This window comes from Antechinus flavipes, chromosome 4, assembly GCF_016432865.1.
Source record: "Antechinus flavipes isolate AdamAnt ecotype Samford, QLD, Australia chromosome 4, AdamAnt_v2, whole genome shotgun sequence".
NCBI classification, from domain to species: Eukaryota; Metazoa; Chordata; class Mammalia; order Dasyuromorphia; family Dasyuridae; genus Antechinus; species Antechinus flavipes.
The window spans coordinates 66018466-66031870 of NC_067401.1; the positions used below are offsets into that span (position 1 = coordinate 66018466).

The 13405-nt window shown below is 34.4% G+C and overlaps 1 protein-coding gene across 2 annotated transcripts in view; it reads right to left on the reverse strand.

Annotated features, from left to right (window-relative positions):
* Positions 1 to 13405, reverse strand: part of TRMT13 (tRNA methyltransferase 13 homolog) — a 37406-nt gene that overhangs the window by 15010 nt on the left and 8991 nt on the right. The window contains exons 4-10 of one of the 2 annotated variants that reach the window (XM_051993260.1): positions 12862 to 12924; positions 10667 to 10736; positions 10427 to 10533; positions 9332 to 9503; positions 8414 to 8482; positions 6103 to 6177; positions 125 to 557 (exon numbers count right to left, since the gene is read on the reverse strand). In XM_051993260.1, coding sequence (XP_051849220.1) covers positions 125 to 557; positions 6103 to 6177; positions 8414 to 8482; positions 9332 to 9503; positions 10427 to 10533; positions 10667 to 10736; positions 12862 to 12924 — 989 coding nt within the window. The remainder of the gene's footprint in view (positions 1 to 124; positions 558 to 6102; positions 6178 to 8413; positions 8483 to 9331; positions 9504 to 10426; positions 10534 to 10666; positions 10737 to 12861; positions 12925 to 13405) is intronic. The other variant, XM_051993261.1, reaches the window with a different exon arrangement.

Below are 13405 nucleotides of genomic sequence, written 5' to 3' on the forward strand. Positions count from 1 at the left end.
ATTTATGGATTTTAATTTATTTTAAAATTCTAATAAGAATTCCATTTTATAATCTGTGTGTTATACATCTTGAGAAAACAATTATTTTTCCTTCTTGTTGAGTATCAGAAAATGAGATACTTACCCAGGTAAACCTTCAGGGTTTTCATCTGTTTTCCTGTATCCTTCATGATCATGCTCTTCATTATCATTGGTCTGATCACCTCTTTTCTTTATATTAATTTTTGATGTTTCCAAAATTGTTTCCCGCATTCCACAAGTGGCCCAGCTACTCATTCGTTGGAAATAGTTAAATTCCACTGATCCAAGTCCAAGGGTCTTGAAAAATTCTTTACCCACATAATGCCTCCAATCACACTTGTGATGACAACAGAGTGCAATAACGATGCCAGCAACAGGGCTCCACTGCTCTAATTCATTCTTTTTGTTTCCTTCATTTACCAAAGTTTCATTTTCTGCATCCATTGTATCATTCTTTATACGCTTGGCTACTGGTTCCTCATTTCTTTCTTTGCATCTGGTAGAATAGGTTTCAACTAAACATCGCAATGCAAGGTCTGCAAATATAATTATACTGTATAATCCCCAAACCATATGCTAAGAAATAAATATTTTGTACATTTACTAAGCAAAACAATAAATATTTTCCTTTATCTCTGAGTGGATCATTTATTTTATTCTATAAATTCTTGGTGTTTTCCTTTCAATCCTTTCAATTCAATTCATGTACAATTTCATATTTTTTCTAGTGATTTATTCAGTAATAAAGTCTATATCCTAAACTAGCTGCAAGGAAGGGAAGTTTAAGAGTTATAGCCTGGAAAAGCCTTAATTCAGCAGCTAATTTTTTTCTCCTTCCTCACAACAAATAAAGTACTATGTCATCAAGAAAAGGCTTTTATTGAAAAAAAAAAAAAACTATCTCTAAAACTCAGGGATTAAGTTAATCAAACTGAAAACAAAATAAGTAGGAGGCAGGGGTGTGATATGAACAATTTCCTTTTAGGTGTTAGGTACTTAGGTTACTACCTCCCTAGCCAGAAGAAAGGAATCTAGGGGAAAGGATAAGAAAGTTCTGCTACTTTCCAACAATTTTCAATTTATTACTTGATTTCTTCCTTTTTAAGTAATAAAGAGCTGACAGTTCTATAACACTTTAAGGTTCGCAGGGAACTTTCTTTAAAACAATTCTGGGAGTGCAAGGATTGTCACCTCTCTTTTACAGATGAAGAAATAAGCTCTGAGATAGAAAGTGATTTGCCACTCATCACAAAGCTATTAAGTGTCTCAAACAGGATGATATGATGGTATACTTAGAGAACCCCAGAAACTCTACTAAAAAGTTATTAGAAACAATCCACACCTTTAGCAAAGTTGCAGGATACAAAATAAACCCACATAAGTCATCAGCATTCTTATATATCACTAACAAAACCCAACCATTAGAGTTACAAAGAGAAATTCCATTTAAAGTAATTACTGATTGTATCAAATATTTAGCAATCTATCTGCCAAAGGAAAATCAGAAACTTTATGAGCAAAACTACAAAATACTTTCCACACAAATTAAGTCTGATCTAACCAACTGGAAAAATATTAAATACTCTTGGATTGGGCGAGGAAATATAATAAAGATGACAATACTACCTAAACTAATCTTATTTATTTAGCGCTATACCAATCAGACTCCCAAAAAACTACTTTGATGACCTAGAAAAAATAACAACAAAGTTCATATAGAAAAAACAAAAGGTCAAGAATTTCAAGGGAAATTAATGAAAAAAAAATCAAATGAAGGTGGCTGTACCAGATCTAAAATTATACTATAAAGCAGTAGTTACTAAAACCATCTGGTATTGGCTAAGAATTAGACTAGTTGATCAATGGAATAAAATAAGTTAGGTTCAAAGGACAAAACAGCCAATAACTTTAATAATATAGTATTTGATAAACCCAAAGATCCCAGTTTTTGGGATAAGAATGCATTATTTGATAAAAATTGCTGGGAAAATTGGAAATTAGTATGGCAGAAACTAGGCATTGACCCACACTTAACACCGTACACCAAGATAAGGTCAAAATGGGTTCATGACCTAGGCATAAAGAATGAGATTATAAATAAATTGGAAGAGCATAGGATAGTTTACCTCTCAGACCTGTGGAAGAGGGAGGAATTTATGACCAAAGAAGAACTAGAGATCACTATTGACCACAAAATAGAAAATTTCGATAATATCAAATTGAAAAGTTTTTGTACAAACAAAACAAATGCAGACAAGATTAGAAGGGAAACAATAAACTGGGGAAACATTTTTACAGTCAAAAGTTCTGATAAAGGCCTCATTTCCAAAATATATAGAGAACTGACTCTAATTTATAAGAAATCAAGCCATTCTCCAATTGATAAATGGTCAAAGGATATGAACAGACAATTTTCAGATGATGAAATTGAAACTATTATCACTCATATGAAAGAATGTTCCAAATCATTCTTGATCAGAGAAATGCAAATTAAGACAACTCTGAGATACCACTACACACCTGTCAGATTGGCTAAGATGACAGGAAAAAATAATGATGAATGTTGGAGGGGATGCGGGAAAACTGGGACACTGATGCATTGTTGGTGGAGTTGTGAACGAATCCAACCATTCTGGAGAGCAATCTGGAATTATGCCCAAAAAGTTATCAAATTGTGCCTACCCTTTGATCCAGCAGTGTTTCTACTGGGCTTATATCCCAAAGAAATACTAGAGAAGGGAAAGGGACCTGTATGTGCCAAAATGTTTGTGGCAGTCCTGTTTGTAGTGGCTAGAAACTGGAAATTGAAAGGAAGCCCATCAATTGGAGAATGGTTGGGTAAGTTGTGGCATATGAATATTATAGAATATTATTGTTCTGTAAGAAATGACCAGCAGGATGAGACTTACATGAATGGATGGTAAGTGAAATGAGCAGAACCAGGAGATCATTATACACTTTATACAACGATATTGTATGAGGATGTATTCTGATGGAAGTGGATCTCTTTGATAAAGAGAGCTAATTCAGTTTCAACTGATCAAGGATGGACAGAAGCAGCTACAACCAAAGAAAGAACACTGGGGAATGAATATAAACTGCTTGCATCTTTGTTTTTCTTCCTGAGTTATTTATACCTTCTGAATCCAATTCTCCCTGTGCAATAAGAGAACTGTTTGGTTCTGCAAACATATATTGTACCTAGGATATACTGCAACATATCTAACATATATAGGACTGCTTGCCATCTAGGGGAGGGGATGGAGGGAGGAAGGGGAAAAATTGGAACAGAAGTGAGTGCAAGGGATAATGTTGTAAAAAAAATTACCCTGGCATGGATTCTGTCAATATAAAGTTATTATAAAATAAAATAAAAAATATATATATATATATTAAAAAACAACACTGTTAGTAAAGATACAGTCATTCTGAAAAGCAGTTTGGAACTGTTACCAAAACTTCACTAGATTTTGCTTGCTCATTGATGTTTCACTAATAGGTCTATCCTTCAAAGAGATTAAGAAAGAGGATAAGGATCCATATGTACAAAAATACAACAGCTTTTTTTTTGTAGGGGCAAAAAAACTGAAAATAAGGGGGCACCCATTAATCAGAGATTGGATAAAGAAATTATGGTATATGACTGTAATAGAGATAGAGTGCTAAGCTTGGAGTTATTCTTGAATTCAAATTTGGCTTCAAACTCATGCTAACCATTTGACCTGAGCAAGTCACTTTCCCCTGTTTGTGTCATTTGCTTCTGTAAAATGAGCTAGAGAAGAAAGTGGCAAACTATTCCAGTATCATTGCCAAGAAAACGCCAAATAGGGTCACAAAGAGTTAGACATAACTGAAAAATAACTGAAGAATAACAATGTAATAGAATATTATTTGCATTGAAAGAAATAATGAAAACTAATTTAAACTGAGAATCAAGAGAACAATGTATATAACAACAACCTTATAAAGGCAACTTTGAAAGAATAAAGAACAATAATCAATGCAGCAACCAACCATGATTTCAGAAGACCAATGATAAAATGCTACCATCTCCTGATGGACCCAAGATGAATGAGATATGGTTAATGTGGAATGTATTTCTTTGATTATGTGTATTTGTTATAAGAATTTCTTCCCTGAAAAAAAAAATTTTAATTAAAAAAAAAAAGTAAAAAGCAAAGGGGTACCAAGATATCACTTAGCATTAATTTATGAAGGGAAGAAATGCTTGTTAATTGAAATAAAATAAAAGTTAAAATAAAAAAAAAGGAAAAGAAAGAAAAGATGGGTGGTGACAGATTCTGAAAGGCTTTGAATGCTAGGCTAAAGGGATTGAATTTTATTTAGAAGATAAGACTCTGAATTGAAGAGTGACATAACCACATATTTGTATGAAGAAAGAATCTATCATTACTAGTATGAATTAATTGCTGGAAGATCATATAGTCTGGAAAACCTTTTAAGAGGATTTCAATAACCCAGGTAGCTAGGAGGAGAGGAGGGTGTGAAAGAGAGAGATTGTGGAAATAGTATTAATATGACTTGGAAATCCATTTAAATATGATGGGGAAGACAAGAGTCAAAGATATCACTAAGATTTTGAACCTAAGAAAATAGGTAAGTAGAATTCTGGATATGTAAGAAGGCAGTTTGGTGGGGACATGTTAAAAGCAGCTGCATAGTCAAATCTGGAGTTCAGAAAAGGAGATATAACTAGAGAAGTCTTTAGCATTTATTTAGATATAAAAGTTGAAATTGTGCTAAGTGAATGAGATTGTCCAAGAAGAAAATACAGAGAAAAGAAAGGGGTGATAGACAAAACCTTAAGATAAACCTAGCGTAAAGGATTGGGAAGAAAACAATGACATAATAACAACTAGGAGAAGAAAATGTCTCTGAAGCCAAACAAAAGGAAAGCATCCAGAAGCACAGAGGGTAGTCAAAAGTTTTACTGTGTTCAAAGAGGTCAGTGAGGATAAAAATTTGGGGAAAAAAGGCCATTATATTGGCTAATGGTGCCTTTTGAAAGATTAATTCCAGAAGAGTATTAGAGATAAAAAGAAGATTATAAAAGAGAAATTGGCTTCAAGGAAGTGGGACCATCTAGTGTCTTTTTACTTCTAAAAGAAATATGGCCAGGAAGAGAAGCAAGGAGACAGGAGCTGGAATAGGTGAAAGATAGATTTTGTTGTTTGGTTTTTTAAAGGACTGAGGAGATTTGAAAATTCAATTTGATTGGAACAACATTTGTTAAGTATCTACTATGCATAAAATATAAAGTACAAAATGAAAAAATGAAAAATGGTCCCTACCCTCAAAGAAGTTTATATTCTCCCAGAGGATACAATATATAAACAAAGAAGAAAATACAAGGCAATTTGAGGATGGAGATAACAGCTAGGGGAACTAAGAAAGGTCTCCTATAGGAGGTGGTGCCTGAGAAGAGTGCTGGATCAAGTGACAGATTCTAAGAAGAAGCAAGGAGAGAGTACATTCCAAGCATGGGGCTAACATAGCAGATGTAAAACTCACAATTTAAGGAATCATGCTGTGCAGAGAGGTTGAGGACTCTGTAATTTAGCCTACATGTAATCAGGATCTACCACAGATTCTTGAACAGAGGAGCAGCGGCCATCAGATGTGTACTTTAGGGAAGATTATTTTTCGCAGTTCTGTAGAGGATGAATAGGAGAGGGAAGAAATCGAAAGCAAACAGACTAATTTACACGAGTGCAGAAGAATATTAGAGATTTACACTGTATGAGAGAAGAGATGATAAAAGGTCCTAGAGAAGGGATACTTACTACCTCTGTTACTAGAGAGTCCCTTAGGCTGCCTGGGTCTGTTTCTTCATCTGTGAAGTGAGGGCATTAGATTACATGGCCTCTTTAAGCTTTTCAGCTCTAAACCTATGATCTCATGTACAAAGATGGAATCAAGGATACAAGTAAATAGAATAAACATGAAGATGATACTTAATTACAAGATATTATATTAAAGATATTATATTAAAATTACAAGATTATATTAAAGACTGTTAATCTGCACATTTTTATACTTCTATATTTCAAAAAAATATACCTGTTGCCACACCACATAAATGTTTTCCAATTCCAACCACAGGTAACTTTTCTTTTATTAGCACAGGTATTTTGCCTGGAAAAAAAAAAGGATGGGAAAACTGAGAAACATTAAGATTGTAAATCTCTTATGAAAGGAAAAAAGTATTATTTCTCTTCAGAGAGAGAGAAAGAGAGAAATCTAATGAACCAAAGAATTGCAAAATTTTAGAATCTGTAAATGAGGATAAAACTATACATAGTATCTCATAGAGTCTTTGTGAGGAGATCCCTTATAAAAAATAAGAATTATTTTATTAATAGTAATTAACATTAAGAAAGATAAGTTTAAAAGCTCAGGAATACTTTATACTAAAAGTTGTTATGATTCAAATATAGTGTCTGATTTCTAGCCAATATATCTTAACTTTATAATTATAAAGATTTGAATGGGACTCAGTTTAAATTAACCTCGTACATTTTACACACAATCACAGAATTTCAAAGTTGTATGGGATCCGAGTGACTTTCTAATTTAAACCAAAATTGAATAAAGGAATTCCTTTCTAATACCTGAAGAGGAGTCATTCATAGTCTGGCAAAATAAGTCATCAGACAGTATCATAATCTTGATAATCAATATCATAACCTTGGTCTCTAATCCCAAGTTAAGCACTTTTTTCATGACACTACATTGCCTCTGTTTGCTGACTGCTTCCATGTTTTGATTTAAATGATCAAATGAATTAAGCACATAAAGTGTTTTGCTAATCACAAGGTGCTATGCAAATTGCTAAATGCAATTTTTATTTGCTCAATGCCCTAGAGGCATGATTGACAGATATTATAATTAAAAATAATGAACTAATTCAATTTTAAAAATTTTTTTACTGACTGTGAGCAGAGCACTAGGCTGGAAACTGGGGTCTGAGACCCAATCTCTCTCTCTGTGGAACTTAGCATCTCATAGGGTCATAAGGGGCAAAGGCAGACAACTGTAATACACAATATTACCTGTTAAGTGTATTAGATGCTTAACAAAACATAATGTAAAGTTACCAAATGGGTCATTCTTGGAAGAGGCAGCATTTAGGATTTAGATCCTCAAATGTCAATGTTGGATGGAACCTTAGATGTTCCAATCCCCTCATTTAATTGCCCTCATTTTTCTTCCGAGCCTCAGGCTTACATTATGACATTTTTGTTGGATATCCCACTGGCACCTCAAGGTCAACATGTCCAAAATGGAATGTTATTTTCCCCCTGAAACTCACTGCTCACTATACCTTCTTATTTCTCTTGTAGATCATACTGTTTTTTTAATCAACCAAGTTTGCAATTGCAGTCATCTGTGCCTCTTCATTTTCTATCACGTTCCAAACATATCAAGTCTTGTCTATTCCATTTTCATCAGATCATGGTTTCACAGAGTTGGAGGGACCTCCCAGGTTACTTGGTTGAATACCCTCATCTTGCATGTGAGAAAACTGAGGCTCAGGAAGCTTATCCAATATCAATATACCATGCCACCTTCTAATCTATCTTGCACCTCTCTCTTATTATATGGCTACCATCCTAGAGAGACCCTCATTACTTTCCAACTGTACTATTTCAACATTTATTGGTGACCTAATAACTGGTGACCAGTTATTGCTCTCTCCAATTCTTCTTCTGAATAGCTGATGACCTGATAGTTCTACAGGATAGGTCTGGCCATCTCACCTTTGCTAAGTGCCTGTAGTCTGAAGGACAGAATGCAAATTTTCATCTTAGTGCTTAACTATTCACAATCGGGGGCCAGCCTGCCTACCAGGTGATGTACATGCTGGGTCTTGGCTGACTTGGATACACATTGCTTCCCCTTAGTAGACTGCAAGGATTAATGCATTTGTCTTTATATGAGACTTCGAGAGGCTAAGTAACTAGGCCATGATTGCAAAGGTGTAATATCTCAGGCAAGATTTGAATCCAGGTCTCTACTCTAAAAGACTTGTGCTCTATTTGCTAGAGCTGGGATGTCTTTTGATAAGAGAGTGGGTATGTTTTTTGCTACACTGAATTTATGGTCAAAAAATGTCAATTGCAAAATCCAAAAAATGCATAGGGTATTTATGTCTATCTCGTCTGATTCATACCTGAAATAGAATTCTACCTCTACCATGACCCTCTTTTTCTTTCTATTATGTAATTAAGGTCTACAATGTAAAGGATTAAATATTTTTACTACTGAGTTTCCCCTGTAATACTGTAATACTGGAGGAGATTTCTAAGTAACCAGCAGAGTTTAGAAACATATAATTTATTACCGTTTAATTGAAAATTATGCAACTTACTCAAACATAAATGTTGAATATCAATTTGAAGCCTTTCAAATACAGAGTTTCGGTTTTTGTGTTTACCATCTACCTACACAAATAAAATACCATTATTACAATAAGTTTTTATTTAAAATACTTCATAAGATTTTCTGAAATATTAGCAATGTTTTTTGGTTTTCATATAAAATATGAAGCAAAACAAACTTTTATCTAGGTTTTTATTACTGTAAAGCCTTGAAACTACAAAACAAGAATACAAGTTAAAGGTTGCCTTCGTGGCTAATATTTAGTGAAAATTCCAAATACTCTTAAAAACTTGGAGCAATGGTTGTAAGCTGTGTCGATGTAATTTAAGTCAATGATAATCATTAGAGATAGAAAAAAATTTAAGATTCTTCTTCCTCCCACTCCCACACACCAAAGAGCATTGATGATCCTTTTTTCAAAGCCCTGCTCAGGTGCTATCTGCCATAGGAGGCCCTCCAGAGTTATTTGGACCCATTTGTTCTTGGAAATACTTTATAAAAGTATAAATACTTTTAATATCTTTTTTTTTTTTTTTTTTTTTGCTGAGGCAATTTGAGTTAAGTGACTTGCCCAGGGTCACACAGCTAGGTATTAAGTATCTGAGATCAGATTTGAACTCAGGTCCTCCTGACTTCAGGGCTGGTGCTCTACCCACTGTGCCACCTAGCTGCCCCTATAGATTCTTAGTACTTATTTATACTTTTTTTCTATATGTTGTAGCCAACCTTCTCCACCTACTCTTTAATCCAAGGAGACTGTAAGCTCCTTGAAGTCAGGGACAATTCTGTTTTTATGTTTGTAACTGTAAGGTCTAGTACTTCAAAAATGAATAGCGTCTATGTATCCTTTTAAATATTTCTACAGACAAATCCAAAACAAGAGGTTGACATAACTTAATATTTTAACCTACCTTGAATCTTGTAGTCACCCTTTCTACTAGCAGAAAGTAGACTTTTTCAGCTTCTTGTAAGGCAATATCAACCCAATGAGACAATTTTCCCCTTCCAGCTCCAAATTCAACAAAGCATCTTCTTGGTCCCAGTAAATTTAATCTTTCAATGTTACCTAAAATTGAAGCCTGTAAACTTTTTAAGATTATTTCATAAAAAAAAACAAAAAACAAAAAAAAAATTTGGTCCAGTGTAGAAACATAACAATATAATTTGATATATTCAACTAAATAAGAAAGGTCAGTATATTCACATTAATAATTTTAATTTTATATTCATTTATTTTTGTGACTAGCATTTATATTTGTTTATATAAAACCCCGCTGAGTACAAAAAGCCTTCAGAACATACTTGATGGGACTATAGGAAAGTTGTTTTTATGCAACAGATTAACTGGACATGACTGAAAAATGACTGAATAACACTAGGACTGGGTATGGTGACCCAGGATTGTAATCTCTGCTACTGGGAAAGGATGAGACTGGCAGCGTGCTTGAACTTAGGAGGCTCTGAGCTATATTAACAGAGTATCACAGCTGAGTGAGGTAAGCCCCACAGGTAATAAGGGTAAGATAGGAAAGAAAGGTAGAGGGAGGAACAAACTTGTTAGGCTGAAAAGGGATCAGGTCAAAGATAGTGATCATTAGTGGGATCAGGATCAGGAATGGCTGCTCAATGTCCAACCTAGGCAAGAGAGGGAAACCAATTTTGCCAGCCAAAACAAGTTTGCTGTGATTAAAATATTATTACTCTGTGGCCAATCCAATGATCGGTCTCACTGAATTTACTAAACCTGAACACTGGAGAAAACACACACAATCCAACATTGAGCTAAAGTCCTTGCAACTTGGTAGGCACTTCCAGAGTTTATAACCCTCTAACACAGTGGTTAAGAACCCAGGGTCATTTTTACAACATAATACTTTAAAGGACAAATTTAGAAGAGATATTCTTACTTATTAAACTAGAAAAAGTATTTCTGTGAATTAACTGTATGCATGGAACAGAAAGCAATTTTCAGTAAATATGGATATTATGGTATAGTCCATACCTGCTGTTTCAGGTGCTTGAATGCAGAATCACCATTTTTGGGGTCATTTAGGACATCATGCAATGCAGGATGTGACATTATTTGATCTTTAAGTATACAATTCAATCCTGTGTCAAAAATATAAGTGCAAAGATTAAGTTGAAAAATGAAAACTTAGGATCTAATTCTACTGTCATCTAATGAAACAGGCTATCAACTGATATAACATCCAATCATCTGCCCAGTTTTAATCAGACTTACCTTCACTGGCTTTTCTCAATTTCTTAATTAAGTTTTCCAATTGCTCTTTAGATAGCGAAGAAATTGGGACCTGTATATAAAACCCAAACAACAGCAAATAAAATATTTTTTTTGATAACTTTTTATTGACAGTACATACACATGGGTAATTTTTTACAACATTATCCCTTGCACTCACTTCTGTTCTGACTTTTCCTTTCCCTCCCTCCACCCCCTCCCCTAAATGGCAGGCAGTCTTATACATGTTAAATATGTCAGTATATCCTAGAGATACAATATATGTGTGCAGAACCGAACAGTTCTCTTGTTGCACAGGAAGAATTGGATTCAGAAGGTAAAAATAACCTGAGAAGAAGAACAAAAATGCAAACAATTCACACTCATTTCTCAGTGTTCCTTCTCTGGGTATAGCTGATTCTGTCCATCACTGATCAACTGGAACTGAATTAGATCTTCTCTTTGTTGAAGACATCCACTTCCATCAGAATATGTTCTCATACAGTATTGTTGTTGAGGTGTATCATGATCTCCTGGCTCTGTTCATTTCACTCAGTTTCAGTTCATGTAAGTCTTTCCAAACCTCTCTGTATTCATCCTGCTGGTCATTTCTTACAGAACAATAATATTCCATAACATTCATATACCACAATTTACCCAACCATTCTCCAATTGATGGGCATCTATTCATTTTCCAGTTTCTAGCCACCACAAAAAGGGCTGCCACAAACATTTTGGCACATACAGGTCCCTTTCCCTTTTTTAGTATCTCTTTGGGATATAAGCCCAATAGAAACACTGCTGGATCAAAGGGTATGCACAATTTGATAATTTTTTGGGCATAATTCCAGATTGCTCTCCAGAATGGTTGGATTTGTTCACAGTTCCACCAACAATGCATCAGTGTCCCAGTTTTCCCACATCCCCTTCAACATTCATCATTATTTTTTCCTGTCATCTTAGCCAATCTGAAAGGTGTGTCGTGTTATCTCAGAGTTGTCTTAATTTGCATTTCTCTGATCAATAGTGATTTGGAATACTCTTTCATATGAGTGGAAATAGTTTCAATTTCATCATCTGAAAATTGTCTGTTCATATCCTTTGACCATTTATCAATTGAAAAATGGCTTGAAAATATTTCTTTTTAAAAACGTCTCTGTACAAGCAGTTTTATGAATATTCAACTTTAAAATGAACCATACATAGGAACATATGTTGCCTCCTAATGTCCTTTTTTTGCTGGAATTCTTGCTAAACTACTGAAATTCTAGAAAACTCCCATTATTAACAGAAAAACCTCTAAACTTTGTAATCCCTTCTTGCTAAATCTTTCCCCATGTATGGCTTATTCATTTTACAAACAGAAAAATTGAGTCCCAGAGAGATGAAATGCCTTGCCTGTGGAATCACAAGTAATAAGTTAACATTCAGAATCTGAGTCCAGACCTTCTGAAACTCCAATATACTTTCCACAGATTCAGGTCTCAGAAAGGCAGAGGGTGTAGGACTTAGCCTCAAAGGGATAGGGACCTAAGTTCATTGCTATAAATAGGATGATTTTCTTGAAGTATTCTATGTTACTTTTCACTCCCTCACTTCTTACCCAACAGTGGCTTCCAATTGCTTCCAGGATCAAGTATAAAATTCAGTTTGACAAATAGGACACTTTACAAATTGGTGCCTGCCTATCTTGCTCCCAGCCAAGAACTCTAGGATCCAATTACACTAGATTTTTTGCTACTCCTCACACCCTCCATCTCCCAGTCTTCCCACCGGTTTCCTCTCTGCCTGGAAAGGTCTTTTCTCCTCATCTTTACCTATACAGGCTTCCCTGAGCACTAGGCTCAGATCCCACCCTGGCACCTTTTTACTGTCATAGTAAGCTGTATTTATCTTGTGTATACAGTTATTTTAAAGTTGTCTCCCCCATTAGAGTATCATGTTTTTTGCCTTTCTTTGTAGCCTCAATGCTTAGCACACTTAAAAGACATTTAACTGACTTTTTAATTACAAATTAAAAAGGATGGTGTGGGAAGGAGGGGTGGCTGGTCTGAGAAATTTGCTCACATTTACAATGCTGCTTCAATCAGAAAATGAAAAATTAACAATCAACTTAGAAACTAATTTTACAATAACACATTCATATACTGAGAGTCTTAATATTTCTTTTTAATTAAACTATGAATCAATGCACTTACCACTTCATCAAGGATTTCTGTTTCATCTTTTAGTCCTGCATTAATATCTTGAATAAAATAGTCCTTAAGAAAAACACAGAAAAATCATTAAGTTGATATAATAATATTAAATATATATATACAAGATCTGTACTTTTATCAGTGTGGACACTCATTCCACCAATAAAACATGAATCTCTTGGCAGATGGTTTCATGTACTATTGTGACCAAAAAAACCTGACGGTTATCCAATTTTTTAATAGATCAAATCAGATTTTAAAGAAAATCACTTTGCCAACCTTAAAGCCCTGTGTAAATGCTAATTATTATTATTATGAGGATGATGATGATATTGTCTGGGTCGTATTTTCTCATTAGCTTGAGTGGGCCCTTAAGAACTAAATTAATTCAAGTAAAATTTGACTCAAATTTATATTTTATTTAAGTTCCTGTATTGAGAATAGTGTTTTGCACACAGTGATTTACTAAAGTGAATGTTTATTTACTTCTTTCTCCATTAGACTGTGAACTCTTTGAGGGCAAGAATTTTCTCTTGCCTTTCTT